Source organism: Cetorhinus maximus, chromosome 22 (genome assembly GCF_964194155.1).
Source record: "Cetorhinus maximus chromosome 22, sCetMax3.hap1.1, whole genome shotgun sequence".
Taxonomy (NCBI): domain Eukaryota; kingdom Metazoa; phylum Chordata; class Chondrichthyes; order Lamniformes; family Cetorhinidae; genus Cetorhinus; species Cetorhinus maximus.
The window spans coordinates 45,164,540-45,190,506 of record NC_135900.1 but is presented as its reverse complement, the minus strand read 5'-3'; the positions used below and the strand labels follow the sequence as shown (position 1 = coordinate 45,190,506).

General features: G+C 44.1%; 2 protein-coding genes across 3 annotated transcripts in view; one reads left to right on the top strand and one right to left on the bottom strand.

Annotated features, from left to right (window-relative positions):
• The window catches only part of LOC144696828 (stimulated by retinoic acid gene 8 protein homolog), a 35,565-nt gene extending 28,738 nt beyond the window's left edge, over nt 1-6,827 (bottom strand). The window contains exon 1 of the mRNA XM_078568575.1: nt 6,627-6,827. Coding sequence (XP_078424701.1) covers nt 6,627-6,827 — 201 coding nt within the window. The remainder of the gene's footprint in view (nt 1-6,626) is intronic.
• A 15,292-nt stretch (nt 6,828-22,119) lies between these two features.
• Nucleotides 22,120-25,967, top strand: part of agk (acylglycerol kinase) — an 88,753-nt gene continuing 84,905 nt past the window's right edge. For both annotated transcript variants that reach the window (XM_078568211.1, XM_078568210.1), the window contains exon 1: nt 22,120-22,332. In XM_078568211.1, the coding sequence (XP_078424337.1) occupies nt 22,232-22,332 (101 nt within the window). In that variant the 5' untranslated portion in view covers nt 22,120-22,231. The remainder of the gene's footprint in view (nt 22,333-25,967) is intronic.

Here is a 25,967-nt window from a genome sequence, read left to right as displayed (position 1 = left end):
AAGCATTTGTATGTGAGCCTTAATGTGTTTTCTTCCCTGAATTGTCTTTTGTGTGTGTAGTTGAGCACTTTAGAGTTAAAAGCCCCATATTAGATTAAAGGAAAAGTTTATTCAAATATTCCAAAGTTTTGAGTATAAGGTTTGAGTTGAGATTTCTGGCAAAAATCGTAATTTGAAGGTAATGTAAAGATAAAACAGGGCTTGCCTTTGTTTGAGATGAACCAACCCTTGTACCACCCCCTTGCAGACTAGTAAGGAATAATCCTCATCATCAGCTTCCAAACTGATTGGGATTGACACATACGAGTTGGTATTCTAAAATTCTGAGGGAAAAAAAATTACTTGAAATTCAGAAGGATTCTAGGAAAACCAAAAGACATAAACACAAGGTCTAGGCGGTTCCAATGGATATAAAGGGGTTTCTTATGAAGAGATTAATTAAATATTAAAGGAAATCTGCTTTCCAAAAGCACTGGAATTTGAATTTAGGACAATCTTGAGATGTAAATTAACAGGTTACTTTGAATAACGAGGATGCTATCTAAGATAAAGAATGTGTCGATAAACATACCGAAATTATAACTTGGATACAAATCATTACACATGAAAAAAGAGGTTGTTTTAATTTTGATAGTGTAAATTACAGTTCATACAAGGTTTAAAAAATTTGAGGTTTGGTTCTTGATAGAAGTTCTCAAAAGGGAATTTTCATTTTAAAAGGTTTGACAACAATTGGCATTAATTTAAATGCTGCAAGCTACTGTATTTGTAAAGTCTGTTCCCAAAATATGAAGCTAAGCTCAAGACCCTGACAAAGTTTGGCAGAAATCCAATTTTTGGCCGAGTTAATGAATCTGGGATAATCCTAAAAGAAACAGGTCAGACACAATTTAGTGGGTTACTTTTGAGACAATAAAATGTTTGAGAAGATAAGGAAGCAAAGCAAAACATGTCAATACCTGATTTCTGTTTTTAAAACTGTTACAAAAATATTTTATTAATTTTAAAGTCTCTCCAGACAACCTGAACAAGATAAGCTGGTAGCTGTTGCAAGTGTAATATGGTATGAGGCAAGTAGGAGAATGAGTTAGGGAAAGAGGACATAATGTACAAACTGTTTAAGGGAAATGAATTTGATAATCTGGCCATCAACTGAGGCATTGGAACTGCACAGGGGGAAATAAGCAAAGATCTAGAGACAGAGATCCTCGTTGACAATAGAGAAACTGAACTCAAGAGAATCTTAGGATGATCATGGTCAGAAAAAAAAACTTAGAAGTAAAACTATGTGGAATCTGTAGTTCAGGAATTGAAATGTAAGGAGAAATAATACTTAACAACAATTTACCACAAGATGGATACAGGTAAAGGGAAAGCTGGAAAAAGGCTAAATAGATGTATTACTGATTATATTAATGTGCCTGTGAGCTACAAAAAGTAAAACCACAAGATTAACACCTTGATGACAGGCAGAGTTAAGCGGTTCCCAGAGAGAACCATCACTGGAAGTGAAGATACTGAGCCATTGAAAGATAGAATAAGGTGCATTGTAGAGTTGTTTAAGGAATTGAGGTCTGACATGAGACAGCAGCAGGAGACAGTAAACTGGAAGGAGTGGGGGTGCCTACCCAGATGGATTCAGATCAGGGAACTCATTTCACAGGGAGAGTCATTAAAGAAGTGTGTAATCTTATGGAGATTAAACAGAAATTTCATATTCCTTACCACCCCCAGAGTCCAGGGATGGTGGAAAGGATGAACTGAACTTTAAAAACATCTATAGCCTAAGCAATTCAGGAGACAGGCAACAGCTGGGCCACAGTATTGCCCAGCATTCTGATGTGCTTTAGGGCTACACCAAACAGGACTACCAGGCTCACCGCATTGAATTGATAACAGGAAGGGCCATGCAATTACCTGAAGGCATTTTAGTGGGAGGAGGAGATGTAGGGCCACTGAAAGGAAAAATACGGACTATGTAAGGGAATTAAGTAAGCAATTGCATGAGTTAAGGAAGGAAGTCAGAGACCGACAGGTGATTAAGGATATGGAAACAGGCAAATCCAAAGAGCAACAATGTACCAAGTGGGGAATAGGCTAATGGTCAAGGTGAGCTCGGAGAGAACAGGCATGGACCATATGAGGTAATTATGACAGACGATACATGCGCACTTGTAGATATGAGAACGGGAGCCGATGTTAATGTCTCCACAGATCTACAATCCTGGTCGTGGGCGTATCAGTACTGGCAACAAGGTCGGGGATCATCACTGCTCACCCGCACCGCAGGAGGAACTTTGGTACAGCACGGACAGTGCCAAATGCGACACGCAACGGGGACTGATAAATGTAACAGTAGGAAAACAAGTGCTTTCAAATTGTAGTAAGAGTTTGCTTCAGATCGGGCATGGGAGGTCCGCCACTACCCAGCCACCTTCCACATCTACTTCCACAGTCCGAGTAGAGATATTTGAAGCCCCTCAAACCACACCAACTGACCCATCTTGTCCGACTATGCATCCAGGACCGAATGGTTTGGTACTGACTAATCAGAAGTTTTGTATGATAATGTACACCATGAGTCTTGAATGTATCCGGTGTCGTCCTGCCCCAGTGGTGCTCAACCCATACCCAAGCACTCTATACGGCTCTGATGCGCCAATTGATGACTGAAGCAGTTCAGTTCAATGGCAAGATGCGATCAGGCTTGGGAGGGAACCATGTTAAGCGCAGCCTGATAAATGATGCCGCTACAATATTCAATATAGGGACATCAGTGGTTAATTCAGAACCAGGCAATTGTTGACCAGAAGGTCTGTACCCTGAGCTTTAAGCTTAAGGAGATTCTACAGCAGGGACAGGGGATCCAGGATACCCAATTAGATATGGACAAGGACGTGACACGATTAATCCAAAGCCTGGCTACTGTGCTTGACAGTCATGTGGGGACTATCAATAAATTAATTGAAATAGGGCAAGATTTTTCAGACGAAGCGAGCAGAAATGATGTATGCAGCACCTATGGATCTTGGGCACTGGTACAAGCCCGAGAAAATTTAAGACAGATTAATGAAGGGGTAGTCCCTTTATGGGTAACTAATGAGCATTTATTGAATCTCTCACGACACAAGAATCATGACTTGACCGGCTGCCAGCTCAGAGGTTTGCCACGTGTATATAGAATGAATGTTGAACGCATAGTGAATAGTAATATGCTAATAGGCATTGTATTAGTAATACCTGTCATACCTATGTCAACACCCGGCAGGACATTATATAGAGTAGAAAATATTGGGGCAAAGGGGGAATGAACAGAATGGCACAACAGATGTGGTTACGCCTGGGTTTTTCACCATGGCAGCTAAAATAGCTTCACAATGTCTGCTTTGTCAACGACATAACCCAGGCAAGACACCCACAGTGACTGCTGGTACGGGACCCCAGCCATGGGGCCCATTGTACACCTACAAATGGACTTTATACAAATGCCAAATGTATGGGATATAATTATGTTTTAGTTATAGTACGTTTGTTCTCGCAATGGGTGGAGGCGTATCCCACCCGACGAAATGATGCTGTTATTGTTGCAAAATTGTTGTTACGTGAATACATACCCAGGTTTGGGATACCAGAGATTTTATCGAGTGATAATGGACCTCATTTTATCGCTAAAGTGATAAAGGAACTGCTGAAGGCCTTACAATGCAACCATCACCTTTCCTGCCCATACCACCCCCAGTCTACTGGGGCGGTGGAAAGACAAAATGGTATTCTGAAAAACAAATTAGCTAAATTATGTGAGGAAACCGGTTTGAAATGGCCTGAAGCTCTACCCCTGGCGCTCATGACTATGCGCTCTCACCCTAACTGTACCACCTCCCTCTCTCCTTATGAAATTGTAATGGGACGTCCTATGCGCCTCCCTGGTGGCACCACCTTTGTCTGCAAGGGAAATGAACATCCACGCTATGGATGAGGGAATGATCACATACTATATAGCGGTTACTAATTCTCTCAAAAACTTGCATACGCAGGTAGTAGAAGCTCAGAAAAAAGCCCACCATTGAAGACTGCCATCAATACCAGCCCGGGGACCTAGTCCTGGTAAAGACCTTCAGGAGAAATAACTGTTTGGAACCTCGATGGGAGGGGCCTTTCCAAGTCCTGCTCACCACCCATCCAGCCGTGAAGGTTGAAGGACGACCCTTGTGGATACAAGCATCGCACGTCAAGCGGACGCTGACCTCAGACGGAAGTGCTTGTGCAGGAACTTTAACTGAGCCGTCAGAATGCTGACTCTGATTTGGATCCTGACCTGTGGGGTCCTTGCGGGGGCATGGAATACCAATTCTGCGGTTCAACGAATGCGTAGGCCGTAGCCTCGCAAGTTAATCGAACTAAATGTTGGATTTGTACTCATTTTCCTGTTAACCCCTCCTCCTCAGAGATGCATTTTTTGGCTTTCCCCTCAGATTCCGCATAGTCCCTAGGTAATACAGGGGCCCTCATTCATCGAGCGTCCATTTGGAGACAGGAGCCCACCTTTGTGGTCGTTAAGGGGCCGGCCTGGCTATGCGTCAGGAGAAATTATACCAAGGGTAGTACTCGGGTGGGTGAGTTGCCATTGGGTTCCTGTGCCTACCTTGCTGATTCAAGCCAGTTATTTATTCCCTCTTTCTCCTCAGGAATCAGGACCCCACTGAGGATGAAGCCTGGCGACTAGGATACATAGAACTTGGCTAAGGGTGGTGGATTGTCCTTGTAGGACAAAAGGGGGAAAGTGTGGTGGCCTAGGCAACTATAGGGAACCCATTTAGTGCTAAAAGGGTTAATGGAGAAGTTGAATTATATACCTAGGCCTAAGAGAAAAATACTGCAGCCTTGAGAACAGTGCCATCCTGTCTGACCACAGTTGTAGGATGAGCCCTGAGACATTCCATTTTGTTCTTTCTCAGGCCAATGTAATCAGGATTGTGATAAGCATTTGCGTAAGCACTATGTCTGATGTGCTGGGAACGAAAATTTACTACTATATGGATTGTTAAGTTAACTTATGCAAATAAGCGGCTAGGTTTGTGCAAAATTTACTGATTGGCTGTAAAAATGCTTTTAACAGGTCTGTGTGTATTCTGCTACGAGATTGTACAGTAGCTCTTTTGTGTGCTGTCTCCCTTGTGCACAAGTAATAAATGGGGTTTCTATGTATGCCTTGGTGTGATTAAGCTCCGACAAATGCACGCCTGAACAGAGCTTCTGTCACCAGTTTAATGCAACTATGAGCAGCTGATTGGGAGACTCCACACAGAACCCACACTGAGCCCTGGAAAGAGACAGAGGCATAGAAGTTGAGGGCCACTGTAACCTTCAGAACCACTGGCATGGGGTGTCCACCCACACAGTTGGACCTGATCTCAGGCAAATAGAGGTCACTGTCTCCCTTGAGAGACGGAGCCTCCTTCAGCATTGCACCTCGGACATATTGAGGTAGCTGCATCGCTGCCTGTAAACCCTGGGAGCAGGATAGTGCCGTCTTCTGAGACCCTTTCCACCTTGGACTGCCAGCTGGCACTGCCCCCCTTGTGCCTGCGCCTCTCCTCCCACAGGTGGCTCCCGTGGAAGCTGCATTGGGACACCTGGCCTCCTGCCCCTCTCTTCTTCCTCAGAGGAAGTGCCACCAGCAGAGACCACAATCCTCATTACCAGGGTTATGGAAGGCTGTCTGATACCTGGAAGGGCCCACAGGGTCTGAATACTCTGGGGGTCTGGAAGACACCTGAAATGAAGCCCAGAAATGCTCAGAATGAAGCTTTGAAGTGAGATGAAGCTGCCCAGTTCACAAAATCAACCAGCAGCACACGATCTCCAAAACTCCTCACTACTCACATTGACAATGCTGCTGACCCTTCTTTTCCCACCCGTGGATGAGCTTTTGCAAATCGTGGCCTGCCCGCCTGCCCGTTTTGCCCATGCGACAGCTGAAAATTCATATGGGCTACATAAACTTGGAGACAATCAGTGTGCCAAGCGCCTTAACTGGCCTCTTAATTAATGGCGTGCGCACCTCTGTCTCCCTCACGTGCCCGTCTAGCGAAATATCAACACGTTCGGCCGACATCAACGCGTGTTATTTCACACTCGAGCAGGTCGGGCGCACGCCCGCCCGCCAAGCGAAAAGTTCTGCCCATTTTAAAAATTTTTTACAATATTTCACCTCTTACTCTAAAATATAAAATGCAACATATTACACAATGTTCACAAGTGTCACGCGTATGTAACTCTGAATTCTGTAATATACACAAGATCTCAATCTATAGAATACTATGATGATACATAATAAAAAAACAGCATCCAGCCTCTAAAATACTCGAGACCCTTGTATCCTGTACATAACTGGCTACCCAAACTGGATCATATTTGATTAGTTTCAAGTGAAAAGCAACTATTGCTCAATTAAAAACAGAAAATGCAATTCTGATGAAAGATCATCAACATGAAATGTTAACTCTGTTTCTCTCTCCACAAATACTACCTGACCTGCAGAGTATTTCCAGCATTTTCTGTTTTTATTTCAGATTTCCAGCATCCGCGGTATTTTCCTTTTGAACTATTTTTCAAACCTGTCTTACTTTTGAAGTTGTCCTCTTAGTCCTCTTGGACTGAGGACACACTGTGTCTCGTAGGTGATTGAAAAGACCTGCCAGCTTTGCACGATGTCGAGCTTGAGAAAGGCGGCGACGAGCCACCCGAGGTTCCACTTCCTGCAGCATCGCCAAAAAACTAGGACTAGCATCTGTGTAAGGACTAGTGCACTCTCCGGAGCTCTCCATTTAAATCTGAAATTCAGGAATATACGTCGAGTTGTAAACTGTTAAACATGAGTAACATAGCTGTCCTATTACACAGATTAGACACCTAGAGATAGTTTCTGTAATACTCTCTTATGAAACATAGAACTACGTGGATTGATGGCGTTTCTCAATTAGGTCCCAGTGTGATGCTAGGTAAATAGGCTGTACGTCCCAAAGACTGGTGGATTGTATCAAACAGCTTGTCCCTTTTGATGTTTGCAACGGGCAAGGTTCAGACCGTACCCAACCAGCCCGTGCTTGCAAAACTCAAAACACAGTGTCCAACATTAGATGTGATTCCACGATTGGACAACATTAGATGTGATTCCACGATTGGACAACATTTGCTAAATAATCCTCAGTGTACTAAAAATTATGCTGACAACCAATTTAAGATTGTCAGTCAGGCTTGCAGTGTGGGGCATTTGCATGTACTGGAAGCTACATATATTAATATACAGGACCCTGTTGTTTGCAGACAGAAAGAACATGAACATTGCGCCTGTTTCAGCTAAACTAAATAAGTGACAGCCATTTGCTGGTTTGTTCCTCAGGGCAATGCCTTGACCAATCAGAATCAAGCTGCCTGGTTTAAATTTCAAATAATGCTTGGCATTTAATTGTCAGCCACCATTAACTGGTACATTCTCCATGGCAACACCTCTATCAATCAGAGTCAGAGTCCACTTGCCAACCAATCAGTACTCCCTTCTCATACAGTACAAAATTGTTGCTTCTCCTGACATTGGTATTCTTGCAATTGTCCTGATGAGAAGAAAAGCTTTGACAAAATGTCTTTATTCAGTGATACACTAGATCCCATCTTTTAAATTACTCAGTAGAATCCATTACCTGTTTTCATAGATTATAGCGAATGAAAAGTAATTGATTTAATCAACATATTTACTTTAAATGACATAGAATCTATAGAATAGAAACAGGCCATTTGACCCAACTGGTCTGTGCCCGTATGAATATTTCCCACTAGCTTCTCCTACTCTAATTGGCTTCTTCCACCCTGTCCCTATATCTCTATTTCCTTCTCCTCATCAAGCTTCTCATTAAATGCAACAATGCTTTCTGCTTCAACCCCTCTATTCAGCAGTGCGTTTCACATTTTTGCCCTTTCTTGTTCTGAACTCACTACATGTGGAAACAGCTTTTTACCATCCATCCTATTGAACGCATATAATATCAAAGCCCTCTATCTGATCTCTTCTTAATCTGTTTTCAGAGAAATGAACTGAAAAATAAAAAGCCCGCTCAAACTTTCTTAATAATTGCATTCTTTCAATCCCAGTAACACCCTTGCAAATCATTCCTGCACTTTCTTCGGTGCTTCAATATCCTTTTTGTGGTGTGAAGACTTGAACTTCACATGGTATTCCAAGTTTAATCTTCCAAAGGTTCTATATAAATTTAACATTATCTCCCTGGTTTTGAATTTTATCCTTGAGAAATTAACCCCAGTAGTTTGGACACTTGGGGCCGGATTTTCGTTTGGGTGACGGGAAGCTCGAGTCAGCAAATTTCCCAACTCAGCACACCCAGCTCCATATAAAAGGATCCCACATGCAATATATTCGCTCCGGGGAGGTGAGGCAGGATCCAGTCAGGCCTGCTGACCCCGGAAGCAGTCAGAAGCGGCCACAAAGGCAGGTGAGTGCCAAAGTGGACTGGTTTGAAGATCCGCCTCAGCCCTCCAGGAATTTGTCCCAGTTGTATTAAAGGCTGTTAGGCCCTCTAGCCCTCACATCCCCTCATTCCCCCCACTGACTTCCCATGCCCTTTCCATGTCTTCCATGCCACCTCCAAACTCCCTTCCATGACCTCCACGCAAATTCCATGCTCCCATTTACACGCCCCCTCTATGCCCATTCATCCAGAATGCACTATGTAGAGAATCAATGAGCCATATCACAATGGCAAATCTTGAAATGTTCACCAAAAGTCTATTCAGAAATCTACTTTGAAAAAAACTGTTGCTCTTACAAGCTTATAAAAGTGTCAATCAGGCACTGTCATTCATAGTTTTAATAACAGAAGGTTTATCCGACTTAAAACCTCTCAATATTGTTCAAATAAACATACAGGCATTGAAAAAAACAGATACAAGAGTAACTTATTATAATCTCATAAACATGTCAATCAAAGTTAGCAACCCACCTCAGCCCGTGCAAACAGAATGCTGCTCAGCTAATCCATTAGTGAGTCTTGGAACTCTGCCAATGGTTCATAATGAGGCCACTTGGCAACTGTATCAACAGAAACAGATGGCCAGACATCTACTTCTCCAGGTGTCTCCAGACTCCTCTGATGGGTCATGAACCAAGAGACCTCAAGAAGCTGGCTGGACTCTACGAAAACTGTGGGAGTGATGGGGGATATGTATGAGATGCTTGCCCCCACCCCTCATACCTCCAATGGAACAAGCTAGGTTGGGATTGCAGGGTATGGACTCTTATATCTGTCCGGCAAAAATTGCCGGCGCCAGGTATGGGACCATTTTTAAAGGCCTCTGGAGTCAGCCCGAATCTCTGAAAATCCGAGCCTTTATCACCTTATCAACTTGCGTTCGCACTTCTAACATTCATGGATTTGTATACCCAGGTCTCCTGCTACTTTATCTCATTTAGTTGCTCACTTTCCAAGAAATAAGTGACTTCCTTTCCATAAAAATAAACTACACCACACTTCCAATTTCATTTGACATTTACCCACTCCATTTCAAAGCCTGTTTATGTTTTACATTTCAGACATACACCCCACCATTACTACCTATATCCCTAATTTAGTATCACCTAAACATTTCAACATCATATTTCCAATTTCTGAAATCATTTTTGTATATGGTGAACACAATGGCTGTAGAACGGATCCCTGTGGGGCACCATTTCCCACTTTCTGCCAGTCTGAGAAACATCCCTAAGCTGTTACCCTCTGTGTTTTGTTTTGTATCCACCTTTTAATCCATTCTGCTACCTTCCCCCAGACCCCACACACTCTGCCTGTTGTCCTGGTTCTCTAATGTAGCATATTGTTGAAGGCCTTCTAAAAATCCTGGCATCATCCTTGTCTTTGTGCCAGTCAGACATTGGAATTCAGTTATAAATAAAAACAGAAAATGCTGGAAAAACTCAGCAGGTCTGGCAGCATCTGTGGAGAGAGAATCAGGGTTAACATTTGGAGTCTGTATGACTCTTCTTCAGAGCTAAAGAGAAATAGAAATGTGATGGATTTTATACTGTTTAAGAGAGGGTGGAGCAGATGGAACATGGTATAAAATCTATCTTTAGCTCTGAAGAAGAGTCATGTGGCTTCAAAACATTAACTCTTGTTTCTCTCCCCACAGATGCTGCCAGGCTTGCTGAGTTTTTTCAGCATTTTCTGTTTTTATTTCATCACCATCCACAGTATTTTGATTTTATATAGGAATTCAATTGTTGCCAAATGTCAACCATACAGATGAATACAGAATGTCCTAAATGACACTGCATTAGGGGGACTTTGCTTTGGAAGTTGAAGACATGCATTGTTTAAAAGCATTGACAGGTATGTTAGAGCAAAAGAAGGTAAGCTTTAATTTGCTATCACTCATCAAAAGGAAAAAGGCAATCAGATGGCCAGGAAACTGCTGTTCACATTCTACCTACCTGAAGTATTTGAATGGTTCATGTCACAACTGAATGATCATTGAGGAGAATAAATCTGTTTCAACACCAAAAATAAATATATGAATGAGCAGTAGTGCTATGGGCCTGAATTTTTCGGTCGTCAGGCATGCACGATTGCGATCGCCCGGGAGCGGACAGGAAATGGACCACTGGCCGCGATCGGCCCCCAACCGCGATTTCATGCCAGCTGACCAATTAATGCTCAGCGTTGCTGGGTGAGGGCAGGAAGAAGGTGGGTGCCGATGTAACCGAGGGTGCTGGTGAGGGCTTCTAGTGAGCTCCCAGAAGGCAGACAGCTACCCCAGGGAGGTGCAGACTTCCACAGACTAAAGGACAGACAAAAATGCTGCAAAATATGTCCATGCAGCAAAATCAAGCACCTGAAAGAATACCTCATTAAAAAACCAGTCCCCAGATATCTCTTTTTATTTTATTTCCCCACGGAGATTTCTTCCCAACCTGGATCGAGGTTTGAGCAAAAATGTGAATGCCACCTCAGAGAATGGTCCGTCCGCCAACCATAAATGTGGACGGGCCACATCAAAACACTGTTGATTGTATCGTTAATGGGCTTAATTGCCCACTTAATTGTCAGCAGGTGCACTTCCAACTGCCGCACGCCCACCAAGCAAAACATCGCGTGAGTGCGCAATGATGTCAGGGCGCTCACCCGACATCATCTCGCGCTATTTCACATCCGTCCGGGTCAGGCACACATCCGCCCACGGGATGTAAAATTCTGGCCATGGTTTCAGTTCAGTGTGTTGCACTGCTTCAACCATAGGAGGGAGTTAGCAGGGAATTAAGAAGTCAGTTTCCCATGTAACATCCATCAGAGGCTTCATCCTGATTTACTGAAAAGAAGTACAAAGATTAAAGGCAGTGTAGGTAATGTGTAAGTCCAAATCTTGTACTAGTTTCTTGCTATGACTTTCTGATATATCATCATCTGTATAACACCAAACCTAAATCAAACACAGTGTGATATTGCCATTTGGAATAGAATGCAGTAACCATATCACACAATTGCCAGTGTGGTCTGTAGTTAAGGAGTAGATGTAATGGTTCATTCTCTGGCACACTAATCCACTCAAGTTATAACAAATAGCACAGGTTCCTGAAATTCTAGACGAGGTTCCAAATCTCACCTGCCCAGCTTCCACTCCTGGTTCTGCTTTTTCTCTGACTCTCACTGGGAAACACTCCTGTGCTGTTTTTCTGTCTGATACTTGTCTTCTCTCCTGGTTCTGTTTTTGTCTCTGACTCTCTCACTCCTGTTTCTCTCTGACTCTCACCTTCTCCCCTGTTTCTCTCTGACTCTAACCTTCTCTCAATTTTGTTTCTGTGTTTCTCTGATTCTCACCTTCTCTCACTCCTGTTGCTGTTTTTCTCTCTGACTCTCACCTTCTCTCACTCCTGTTGCTGTTTTTCTCTCTGACTCTCACCTTCTCTCACTCCTGTTGATGTTTTTCTCTGACTCTCACCTTCTCTCACTCCTGTTGATGTTTTTCTCTGACTCTAACCTTCTCTCACTCCTGTTGCTGTTTTTCTCTCTGACTCTCACCTTCTCTCACTCCTGTTGCTGTTTGACTATTGTCTTCTCTCACTCCTGTTTCCGTTTTCTTTCTAACACCTCTCACTCCTGTTGCTGTGTTTCTCTGACTCTCACCTTCTCTCACTCCTGTTGCTGTTTTTCTTTCTGACTCTCACCTTCTCTCACTCCTGTTGCTGTTTTTCTTTCTGACTCTCACCTTCTCTCACTCCTGTTGCTGTTTTTCCCTGACTCTCACCTTCTCTCACTCCTGTTGCTGTTTTTCCCTGACTCTCACCTTCTCTCACTCCTGTTGCTGTTTTTCCCTGACTCTCACCTTCTCTCACTCCTGTTGCTGTTTTTCCCTGACTCTCACCTTCTCTCACTCCTGTTGCTGTTTTTCTCTGACTCTCACCTTCTCTCACTCCTGTTGCTGTTTTTCCGACTCTCACCTTCTCTCACTCCTGTTGCTGTTTTTCCCTGACTCTCACCTTCTCTCACTCCTGTTGCTGTTTTTCCCTGACTCTCACCTTCTCTCACTCCTGTTGCTGTTTTTCTCTGACTCTCACCTTCTCTCACTCCTGTTGATGTTTTTCTCTCTGACTCTCACCTTCTCTCACTCCTGTTGCTGTTTATCTCTCTGACTCTCACCTTCTCTCACTCCTGTTGCTGTTTATCTCTCTGACTCTCACCTTCTCTCACTCCTGTTGCTGTTTTTCCCTGACTCTCACCTTCTCTCACTCCTGTTGCTGTTTTTCCGACTCTCACCTTCTCTCACTCCTGTTGCTGTTTTTCTCTGACTCTCACCTTCTCTCACTCCTGTTGCTGTTTTTCTCTCTGACTCTCACCTTCTCTCACTCCTGTTGCTGTTTATCTCTCTGACTCTCACCTTCTCTCACTCCTGTTGCTGTTTTTCTCTGACTCTCACCTTCTCTCACTCCTGTTACTGTTTATCTCTCTGACTCTCACCTTCTCTCACTCCTGTTGCTGTTTTTCTCTGACTCTCACCTTCTCTCACTCCTGTTGCTGTTTTTCTCTCTGACTCTCACCTTCTCTCACTCCTGTTGCTGTTTTTCTCTGACTCTCACCTTCTCTCACTCCTGTTGCTGTTTTTCTCTCTGACTCTCACCTTCTCTCACTCCTGTTGCTGTTTTTCTCTGACTCTCACCTTCTCTCACTCCTGTTGCTGTTTTTCTCTCTGACTCTCACCTTCTCTCACTCCTGTTGCTGTTTATCTCTCTGACTCTCACCTTCTCTCACTCCTGTTGCTGTTTTTCCCTGACTCTCACCTTCTCTCACTCCTGTTGCTGTTTTTCCGACTCTCACCTTCTCTCACTCCTGTTGCTGTTTTTCTCTGACTCTCACCTTCTCTCACTCCTGTTGCTGTTTATCTCTCTGACTCTCACCTTCTCTCACTCCTGTTGCTGTTTATCTCTCTGACTCTCACCTTCTCTCACTCCTGTTGCTGTTTATCTCTCTGACTCTCACCTTCTCTCACTCCTGTTGCTGTTTTTCTCTCTGACTCTCACCTTCTCTCACTCCTGTTGCTGTTTATCTCTCTGACTCTCACCTTCTCTCACTCCTGTTGCTGTTTTTCTCTGACTCTCACCTTCTCTCACTCCTGTTGCTGTTTTTCTCTGACTCTCACCTTCTCTCACTCCTGTTGCTGTTTATCTCTCTGACTCTCACCTTCTCTCACTCCTGTTGCTGTTTTTCTCTGACTCTCACCTTCTCTCACTCCTGTTGCTGTTTATCTCTCTGACTCTCACCTTCTCTCACTCCTGTTGCTGTTTTTCTCTGACTCTCACCTTCTCTCACTCCTGTTGCTGTTTTTCTCTCTGACTCTCACCTTCTCTCACTCCTGTTGATGTTTTTCTCTGACTCTCACCTTCTCTCACTCCTGTTGCTGTTTTTCTCTGACTCTCACCTTCTCTCACTCCTGTTGCTGTTTTTCTCTCTGACTCTCACCTTCTCTCACTCCTGTTGCTGTTTTTCTCTCTGACTCTCACCTTCTCTCACTCCTGTTGCTGTTTCTCTCTGACACCCGCCTCCTCTCGCCCCTCTGGCCGTTTTGCCCCGCTCGCTTCTTCCTCTTATTGGTTTTGACACCTTGCATTCCATTTTATTCTTTGGACCAATAGGAAACTTCGCCGTGCTCCGGGTAGCAACTCGGCGGCCAATGGGAAGCGGCGGTTGAAAAGGGCGGGAGAAGCGGGATTGGGAGCGGCCACGGGAGAGGGGGAGAGGCAGCGGCCGGGGCCGGGTGCGGGGGGGCCGGGGCAGGGGAGCTGGGGCCCTGTAGCCCGGCGGAATATCGGAGCCGCCAGCTCCGGGACGCAGAAATAAATTGAAGGTTTAAATAATATAAATGTATAATTCACACTCCTGATTTTATTCCGTTCGCGAATACAGGAGATTTATTTCAGCGCGTCACTATTACAAAGGGTATTTGGGTATTTTAAAGTTAGTTGGTTCGCCCCCCTGTCAGTTGAGGAACAGCTGGTCAGTGAGGTCACATTCGGCTCTCGGTTCAATTGACTTTCACATCCAGGAACAGGTGGCGCAAGCAATCCCCTGAGTGGCAGAAGGAACCAATTGGAGAGTTTGATAGAGTTGGCGATAAATGAGAATGGAGCATGGTCAGGGTGTAAGAGTGGACAATGTCTTTTGTAATGGGGCATGAATGGAGGCATTCATCATGGAGACAAGAGATGATCAGTCAGCTTGTGAAAGAGATGTGTTAACGTTTCAGGTGAGGATATATATACTCGAAAAGGAAGGTTTGCACGACAGTAATTAAAGAAGGAAGAGTGGGAGTGATTGGGCAGCTGTTTCAAAGAACCAGGTCCGTCACCACGAGCTACCTGGGCCTCCTTCTGTGCTGCAGGATCCCGGTCCCTTCCCCAGAGCTGTCGTGTACAGGAGGAGAGACTGACCAAACAAAGAGGGTCGTGCAGAATGGTCACCAGGCTAACCTTTCACGGAGACAACTGACAACATTAACATTGTAAATTGATTTCTAATATAATTGTAAATCACCTGTGGTGTTGCACAGACCAGGGACAAGTTTTGACTTTGTGTGATAATGTAATATGGGTGATGAGGAATTAGCAACTCTCCTGTCAATGGAAATAAAAATTGGGAGAGATTTAAAATAGGCTGCCAATTTGCTGTCACCTGTTTTACGCTATCACAAATGACCATCAATGACTCTCTTATCTTTGTCATACTCTTAAATATTATCCATGGCTCAGTGGTAGCACTCTTACTTCAACTATAATTTTACATTCATGAACATGCTCCTGGCTACCTTGTTAGGGGTTGGAACAATGATGGGAAGGGACAAGGACTCCCTTGCTCCTGAGGGTGGAACTGGACATGACACTTATGTAGTGGTCAGTATGCTGAACGACTTGAGGCAAATAAACCCTTGCAAGGACATATGTGAGCCTCAATCATGGAGTCCAGGCCCAGGCAAGTGGGCTCAACACCTGAAGACTTCAACTTATTTAGTGAATTTAACCAAAGTGGTAAAGCAGAACATGGCTATTTAGTGGAGAGGTTGCTGTTGCTTCTGGCAGGCTGGTGCTGAATAAGTGAAGTGGTACTTGGGCCTTGAGGTCTTGTGGTGTAGTTGGTAGCATCCCTACCTCTGAACTAGAAGGTCCGGCTTTGAGTTTCACCTCAGGACTTGATGGCCATGGAAAGTACATTCGTAACACAGCCAAACAGGTTGATTATCAACCTGTAAATACTTCCAATATGCCTATGGCAGTTGGTAAGAGCGGGATCAGTTTCCTGGTCAACCAGAACCATGTGATAGCTGTAGTGCAACAGACTCCCCACAATAAAAGACTCCATATGCAAGCTTTTGCCACAGTGCTCTGTAGCAAGTGTCCTTGTTTCGAGGGACTGGTAGAGAGAGAACATGCATTAACGTGTCAAACCAACGATGAGTGTCTGGATAGGCCAGGTGGTGTCCTTCCATACAGCCAGACTAATGTTTCAAAGTTCAAAATTTTCTGCTACTTCTTGCACAAATCCTTTTGGCAAGAAACATGATTTTGGAGGATCTGGAGGAGGAAGATTGCTAGACGCAGCAAGAGACTATCAGGTAGTGCAAGTGTCGAAAATAACTCAGTGTCACTGTAATCTAAATTTAGTCCACTAAGAGATTTTCCAGTGAATAAAAGTATTAAATAGCTCTTTAGTTTTTCCAGGAGGCGGCAGTGGGGTAGTAATTCAACTAATGCAAATATACTTATCACAAATAAGTATTTAAGCAGATTGTACTGAACTTCATTTCAGAGACAATAACCGTTTTGCTATCAATGTAATTTGTAAAATTGCCTCCTCATCTCAGCAAAGCTATTGGCATAAGCACAGTTCACCAAACACCAATTGGCAACAAAGTTGCTTCCATGCCTTGGGAGCGCAATAAGGGGCAGTAGTGTTTAAAAGGCACTGTCACCTAATAAAAGTATCTGACACTTTAGAAGGAACAGGCCAATTGTGCAATGGGGGTATTTTTGACACTGGATGCTAGTGTAAAGCTGGCAATAACAGATCAGCCGCCTGTCATACATCTTTCCTGATTTTTATTGGCATTTACGAAGTACTCAATATGGTGGGTAACGTGGACAGACACATTCTGTGCTGGATGTCGACCACCCGCCATATTGGTAAAGGCGTTAAAAAACAACTCTAGGCTCTTTGCGTATGTAGGTAAAGGGGCAAATGCCCTTTATCTATACATATATACGTATAAATACATTGGGAAGACCAAACGTAGACTGTGTAACCGCTTTGCAGAACCCCCCCCCCCCGTTCAGTCCACAAGCATGACCCAGAGCTTCCGGTTGCTTGTCATTTTAATTCTCCACCTTGCTCCCACTCTGACCTCTCTTTCCATGGCCTGCTGCATTGTTTCAGTGAAGCTCAACACAGGCTGGAGGAATAGTACAGCTTCTGGACTCAATATCAAGTTCAACAACTTTGGATCATAACCTATGCCTTCATCTTGTCCTATGGCCTGAATTTTCATGCAGAAGACACCTGTTGATGAAAAAGGCTGCAGAGACCCAGATTTGGAAGTTCTGCCACCGAATCCGGCCCCCACCATTTTGCAGGGGGGGAGTGGGGCGGGTCGGGTCGAACTTTACACATCCATGATTCACGGAGGCAACTACACATGTTAAAGTGCAGCTGGCTTCAAGGTTGATCTGATTTTATCTAGTGGGATGTCCAAAACACAACTTGTGCACTTTAGACCTGGTTGGAGAAAGTCTAAAGTTAGCAGAGTTATTTGGAGAGGTAGGGTACCCTTTTGGATATGGACCCTGGACAACTTAGGTAAGGTGTCCTTTGGGATTGTTAAAATTAGACATGAGTGTAAAATGTGGACAAACTTGTTGGAACTGTCAAAAGGAACTGTCAAATGGAACAGTCAAAGATGATTGTCAAACTGTCAAATCTCCTGCCCTTTAAATATTTGCAAAATAACTGTGGTGTTTTTAAAAAAAATCAGTGCTTGCTATTTCCCTCTGTCTTTTGACATAAGCCTGAGGTTACCATTGTAGGATTAATGCTGCATGATTGATTTCACAACCTATCATCATAGTAGGGTGCCTATCAGTTCACAGTTTGATTGACAGAAGTGGGACTATGAATACAAATACTTGTTGTTTTCAGAGGTGAAATATTTGAAGGAAGTTAAATGTAGTGAATAGGTTTTTATCAATGCGTGTTCATCAATAGATACTTAAGAACTTTATTTAATCTTAGCATGGCCCATGAATACTGGGTGAGTTGGCATGGGTGGGGGCATGGGTGGCATGAGTTGGCACTGTTGGATTGGGGCTATAAAGGAGTATGGGGCTGGGTGGAAGGGCATAAGTTGGCATTGAGTGTATGAGGCACCATGTGTCGTGGGTGGAGGGGCATAGGTTGGCATGGAGAATATGAGGGGCCATGTAACTTCTGGCAATAATTAAAAGAAACCTTACTTTTCTTAAATGTCAGCCAAACACCAATAAGTGCAGAGTGATTCATGTCATCTTTTCTTGTGTGTATTTACCACCACCTACTCAAGGGCAATTAGAAATGGACAATAAATGCTGGCCTAGCCAGCGATGCCCACATCCTATGAATGAAAAAAAAAGCAACAGGGATGGTACAATATTAGAGCTTAAGCGTCAGGTTGAAAAGCCATTTTTGGTGGTCAGTTTAGATGTGTTGATATTCTGCTACAGGTCAGAATCTAAGGGGGATTGTTAGTCCAGCGGGAGAGCATTGCAAGCACCAATTGAATCAACAGTACAATTCAATGTAGCATATTTATTTTATTTTTGGTGCAACAGTGAAACTGCTGAGACACCTTGAATTATTATTCCTTTGAATGGTGTGACTTCTTTCTTCATGGCATCCTAGATTCTTTAAGCCAACATTCCTGGCCCATGAGGAAGGATGTGATGGTAGCAACAAGGCCATTAATGATAACAGTAAAAATGTCATGACTATGGAAATACCTGTGAGGGCAAGCAAAATCTTTTTTTAAAAAGTTAAAACAGACTAACTCTTTTGGACTAACAGAAGAAAGTGCAGGCCTGAGAACATATGCCAGTAAATCAAATGCAAAAGAACCAGAATTAAAGCAATCACACAACTGAAATCTGCTATTAAAAAAATGTCGTGTACTAATTACACATGTCCCATTGGCAAATGAGGAAAATGCAAATTTAGAAATATTTTGAGTGGACCAAGAAGGATTGCTATTTATTTCCAGACAGCTGTGAATCAGAACTGCATAAAGGACTATTCAGGTCTACTTCGATCTCTGGTCCACAGAGTTATACTTTTTCTGCAGGTGTTGGAAAGTGATGGTGATGCACAAAAGCTGTCCTGGCTAAGATCAATTGACACAGGACTGAACTTAATACTTTCTGGATTATTGATATGTCAGGGGGTGCCTTTATCCATAAGGCTGCTAACAGAACTAACACTAAAAGGATAAAAGCAAAAAACTGCGGAAGCTGGAAATCCAAAACGAAAACAAAAATACCTGAAAAACTCAGCAGGTCTGACAGCATCTGTGGAGAGGAACACAGTTAACGTTTCGAGTCGGAATGACTCTTCATCAGAACTAAGGAAAAATAGAAAAGAGGTGAAATATAAGCTGGTTTAAGGGGGGGTGGGACAGCTAGAGCTGGATAGAGGGCCAGTGATAGGTGGAGATAACCAAAAGATGTCACAGACAAAAGGACAAAGAGGTGTTGTGGTTTTATTAGCCAAGAAATGTGCTAATAGGTGACATTAAGGGTAGAAAGCAGGACGAGCAAGGTACAGATAGCCCTAGTGGGGGTGGGGGGAAGGGATCGAAATAGGCTAAAAGGATTTAACCAGAGTTGCCTTCTGTTTAAATTCCAGGCGTTTGGAGGGTGGAGGAAAATGCTATGATCAGTCAAGACTTAATAAAGTTTTGCAGCTCTTAAGCAGGCTTTCACATTCCATACCCAATGAGTTTATCTTAAATTTGCTGCTGTTCTGCAATCATTCATCTCTGGAGTAAATCCGTTTAATGAAGCACAGTCAACCTCAGCAAAGGCATTTTATAATTAACATCCTAACAAAGGAAAAAGTGGTTACTCCAAGCAAATAAAGCAAGTCTATCCTGCTGTGAGGGTGTTTAGAGTGCCAGATTGGAGAGCTCGGTGCTTTTTTTTATCCTTTCTATTACCGCAGAATTCCCAGCCTCTGACCTGCTCTTGTAGACACAGTGTTTATATGGCTGATCCAGTTCAGTTTCTGATCAATGGTAACCCTCAGGATGTTGATAGCAGGGGACTCAGTGATGGAAATGCCAATCTCAAGGGGAGATGGTTGGATTCTCTCTGTTGGAGATGGTCATTGCCTGGCAATTGTGTGGCATGAATGTAACTTGCCATTTACCAGCCCAAGCCTGAATGTTGTCCAAGTCTTGCTGCATATGGACACAGACTGCTTCAGTTTCTGAGGAGTCATGAATGGTGCTGAACATTATGCAATCATCAGTGAGTATCATCACTTCTGACCTTATGATGGAGGGAAGGTCATTGATGAAGCAGTTGAAGATGGTTGGGCCTAGGACACTACCCTGAGGAATTCCTGCAGAGATGCCTTGGGATTGAGATGATCAACGTCCAACAACCATAACCATATCTCTGTTGTCTGACGACAACCAATGGCGAGATTTCCTCCTGATTCCCATTGACTCCAGTTTTGCTAGGGCTCTTTGGTGCCACACTCAGTCAAATGCTGCCTTGATTTCAAGGACATTGACTCTCACCTCACCTCTTGAGTTAAGTTCTTTCGTCCATGTTTGGACCAAGACTGTAATGAGGTCAGGAGCTGAGTGGCCCTGGCGGAACCCAAACTTATTGTCAGTGAGCAGGTTATTGCTGCGTAAGTGCTGCTTGATAGCACTGTCGACGACACCTTCCATCACTTTGCTGATGGTCAAGCGTAGACTGATGGGGCATTAATTGACCAGGTTGAATTTGTCCTGTTTTTTGTGGACAGGACATATCTGGGCAGTTTTCCACATTGCCAGATAGATGCCAGTGTTGTAGTTGTAGTGGAACAGCCTGGTTTGAGACACAGCTAGTTCAGGAGCAGAAGCCTTTAATAGTATTGCCAGAATTTTGCCTGGGCCCATAGCCTTTGCAGTATCCAGTGCCTTGAGCTGTTTCTTGATATCATATGGAGTGAATCAAATAGGTTGAAGACTGGCATCTGTAATGCTGGGGACCTCCAGAGGAGGCCGAGATGGGTCATCCACTTGGTACTTTTGGCTGAAGATAGTTGCAAATGCTTCAGCCTTGTCTTTTGCACTTATGTGCTGGGCTCCCAATCATTGAGGATGGAAATATTTGTGTAACCACCTCTTGCAGTTTGTTGTTTAATTGTCCACCATCATTCATGACTGCATGTGGCTTAGATCTTATCCGTTGGCTGTGGGATCACTTAGCTCCTTTAATCACATGCTGCTTACGCTGTTTGACATTAATGTAGTCTTGTGTTGTAGCTTCACCAGGTTGACACCTTATTTTTTGCCTGGTGCTGCTCCTGGCATGCCCTCCTACACTCTTCATTGAACCAGTGTTGATCCCCTGGCTTGATGGTAATGTTAGAGTGGGGAATATGCTGGGCTATGAGGGTACAGATTGTGGTTGTATACAATTCTGCTGCTGCTGATGGCCCACAGTGCCTCATGGTTGCCCAGTTTTGAGTTGCCTGCTGCAATGTTCCAGTGAAGCTCAACTCAAACTGGAGGAACAGCACCTCATCTTCCGACTAGGCACTTTACAGCCTTCCGGACTGAATATTGAGTTCAACAACTTTAGATCATGAACTCTCTCCTCCATCCCCACCCCCTTTCCGATCCCCCTTTTTCCAATAATTTATATAGATTTTTCTTTTCCCACCTATTTCCATTATTTTTAAATGTATTTCCATGCATTGTTTTATCTCTACCTTTTAGCTTATTTCGATCCCTCCCCCCTACCCCACCCTCACTAGGGCTATCTGCATCTTGCTTGTCCTGCTTTCTACCCATAATGTCACCTATTAGCACATTTCTTAGCTAATATCACCACTGTCAACACCTCTTTGTCCTTTTGTCTATGACATCTTTTGACTATCTCCACCTATCACTGGCCCTCTATCCAGCTCTACCTGTCCCCCTTAAACCAGCTTATATTTCACCTCTCTTCTATTTTTCCTCAGTTCTGTTGAAGAGTCATACGGACTCGAAACGTTAACTGTATTCCTCTCCGCAGATGCTGCCAGACCTGCTGAGTTTTTCCAGGTATTTTTGTTTTTGTTTGTGTTGGTGCCATCCTGTCAGTTTGCATTTAACCAAAGGGCGACCTAAGGTTTTGGATTTCCAGCATCCGCAGTAGTTTTTTGTTTTTATCTCTGTGTTTAAGATACTGTAAGGTCTGATGCCTTTTCCAGATATCCAGAATGTTATTGCGGATTGATGTGCGGAACTGGGTGTAAAGTGGCTGGTTCCTGGGCGGACAGCTTTATGCACGGAACCGGTATCCATGTGAACAAACGGAAGCTTCATTTCAGGCCACGGCAGGAGGATCAAAGCGAATTGGGCGTGAAATTGGTGCCGGGCATCTGGAGCCGGGAGCATGGCAAAGCTGCTGAAGACTCTCCGCAATCACTGGAAGAAAACAGCGGCTGGGGTTTGCGCACTGAGCTGGGGAGCGAACTGGCTGCACAGGCGATACCGGTATTGTAGCAGCAATAGAGAGAGTTAGAAATAACCCTTTAACCGGGGCAACAGCAATAGAGAGAGTTAGAAATGACCCTTTCACCGGGGCAACAGCAACAGAGAGAGTTAGAAATGACCCTTTCACCGGGGCAGCAACAGAGAGAGTTAGAAATGACCCTTTCACCGGGGCAGCAATAGAGAGAGTTAGAAATAACCCTTTAACCGGGGCAACAGCAATAGAGAGAGTTAGAAATGACCCTTTCACCGGGGCAGCAATAGAGAGAGTTAGAAATGACCCTTTAACCGGGGCAGCAGCAATAGAGAGTTAGAAATGACCCTTTAACCGGGGCAGCAATAGAGAGAGTTAGAAATGACCCTTTAACCGGGGCAGCAATAGAGAGAGTTAGAAATGACCCTTTAACTGGGGCAGCTGTGATACAGAGAGTTAGAAATGACCCTTTAACTGGGGGAGCTGTGATACAGAGAGTTAGAAATGACCCTTTAAACGGGGCAGCAATAGAGAGAGTTAGAAATGACCCTTTAACTGGGGCAGCTGTGATACAGAGAGTTAGAAATGACCCTTTAACTGGGGGAGCTGTGATACAGAGAGTTAGAAATGACCCTTTAAACGGGGCAGCAATAGAGAGAGTTAGAAATGACCCTTTAACTGGGGCAGCTGTGATACAGAGAGTTAGAAATGACCCTTTAACTGGGGGAGCTGTGATACAGAGAGTTAGAAATGACCCTTTAACTGGGGCAGCAATAGAGAGAGTTAGAAATGACCCTTTAACTGGGGCAGCAATAGAGAGAGTTAGAAATGACCCTTTAACTGGGGCAGCAATAGAGAGAGTTAGAAATGACCCTTTAACTGGGGCAGCTGTGATACAGAGAGTTAGAAATGACCCTTTAACTGGGGCAGCTGTGATACAGAGAGTTAGAAATGACCCTTTAACTGGGGCAGCAATAGAGAGAGTTAGAAATGACCCTTTAACTGGGGCAGCAATAGAGAGAGTTAGAAATGACCCTTTAACCGGGGCAGCTGTGATACAGAGAGTTAGAAATGACCCTTTAACCGGGGCAGCAATAGAGAGAGTTAGAAATGATCCTTTAACCGGGGCAGCAATAGAGAGAGTTAGAAATGACCCTTTAACCGGGGCAGCAATAGAGAGAGTTAGAAATGACCCTTTAATCGGGGCAGCAATAGAGAGAGTTAGAAATGACCCTTTAACCGGGGCAGCAGCAATAGAGAGTTAGAAAAGCTCCTTTAACCGGGGCAGCAATAGAGAGAGATAGAAATGACCATTTGACCGGGGCAGCTGTGATACAGAGAGTTAGAAATGACCCTTTAACCGGGGCAGCTGTGATACAGAGAGTTAGAAATGACCCTTTAACCGGGGCAGCAATAGAGAGAGTTAGAAATGACCCTTTAACCAGGGCAGCAGCAATAGAGAGAGTTAGAAATGACCCTTTAACCGGGGCAGCAATAGAGAGAGCTAGAAATCACCCTTTAACCGGGGCAGCAATAGAGAGAGTTAGAAATGACCCTTTAACCGGGGCAGCAATAGAGAGAGTTAGAAATGACCCTTTAACTGGGGCAGCAATAGAGAGAGTTAGAAATGACCCTTTAACCGGGGCAGCAATAGAGAGAGTTAGAAATGACCCTTTAACCGGGGCAGCAATAGAGGGAGTTAGAAATGACCTTTTAACCGGGGCAGCAATAGAGAGAGTTAGAAATGACCCTTTAACCGGGGCAGCGATAGAGAGAGTTAGAAATGACCATTTAACCGGGGCAGCTGTGATACAGAGAGTTAGAAATGACCCTTTAACCGGGGCAGCGATAGAGAGAGTTAGAAATGACCCTTTAACCGGGGCAGCTGTGATACAGAGAGTTAGAAATGACCCTTTAACCAGGGCAGCAATAGAGAGAGTTAGAAATGACCATTTAACCGGGGCAGCTGTGATACAGAGAGTTAGAAATGACCCTTTAACCGGGGCAGCAATAGAGAGAGTTAGAAATGACACTTTAACCGGGGCAGCAGTGATACAGAGAGTTAGAAATGACCCTTTATCCGGGGCAGCAATAGAGAGAGTTTGAAATGACACTTTAACCGGGGCAGCAATAGAGAGAGTTAGAAATGACACTTTAACCGGGGCAGCAGTGATACGGAGAGTTAGAAATGACCCTTTAACCGGGGCAGCAATAGAGAGAGTTAGAAATGATCCTTTAACTGGGGCAGCATTAGAGAGAGTTAGAAATGACCCTTTAACCGGGGCAGCAATAGAGAGAGTTAGAAATGTGCCTTTAACCGGGGCAGCAGTGATAGAGAGAGTTAGAAATGATCCTTTAACCGGGGCAGCAATAGAGAGAGTTAGAAATGACCCTTTAACCGGGGCAGCTGTGATGCCGAGAGTTGGAAAGGACCCTTTAACTGGGGCAGCAATAGAGAGAGTTAGAAATGATCCTTTAACTGGGGCAACAATAGAGAGAGTTAGAAATGACCCTTTAACCGGGGCAGCAATAGAGAGAGTTAGAAATGACCCTTTAACTGGGGCAGCAGTGATAGAGACAGTTAGAAATGATCCTTTAACCGGGTCAGCAATGGAGAGAGTTAGAAATGACCCTTTAACCGGGGTAGCAATAGAGAGAGTTAGAAATGACACTTTAATCGGGGCAGCAGCAATAGCGAGAGTTAGAAATCACCCTTTAATCGGGGCAGCAATAGAGAGATTTAGAAATGATCCTTTAACCGGGGCAGCAATAAAGAGAGTTAGAAATGACCCTTTAACCGGGGCAGCAATAGAGAGAGTTAGAAATGACCCTTTAACCAGGGCAGCAATAGAGAGAGTTAGAAATTACCCTTTAATCGCGGCAGCAGTGATACAGAGAGTTAGAAATGACCCTTTAACCGGGGCAGCAATAGAGAGAGTTAGAAATTACCCTTTAACCGGGGCAGCAGTGATACAGAGAGTTAGAAATGATCCTTTAACCGGGCCAGCAGTGATTTAGAGATTTAGAAATGATCCTTTAACCGGGGCAGCAATAAAGAGAGTTAGAAATGACGCTTTAATCGCGTCAGCAGTGATTCAGAGAGTTAGAAATGACCCTTTAACCGGGGCAGCAATAGAGAGAGTTAGAAATAACCCTTTAACCGGGGCAGCATTACAGATAGTTAGAAATGACCCTTAAACCGGGGCAGCAGTGATACAGAGAGTTAGAAATGACCCTTTAACCGGGGCAGCTGTGATACAGAGAGTTAGAAATGACCCTTTAACCGGGGCAGCAGCAATAGAGAGAGTTAGAAATGACCCTTTAACCGGGGCAGCAGCAATAGAGAGAGTTAGAAATGACCCTTTAACCGGGGCAGCAGCAATAGAGAGTTAGAAAAGCTCCTTTAACCGGGGCAGCAATAGAGAGAGATAGAAATGACCATTTGACCGGGGCAGCTGTGATACAGAGAGTTAGAAATGACCCTTTAACCGGGGCAGCTGTGATACAGAGAGTTAGAAATGACCCTTTAACCGGGGCAGCAATAGAGAGAGTTAGAAATGACCCTTTAACCAGGGCAGCAGCAATAGAGAGAGTTAGAAATGACCCTTTAACCGGGGCAGCAATAGAGAGAGCTAGAAATCACCCTTTAACCGGGGCAGCAATA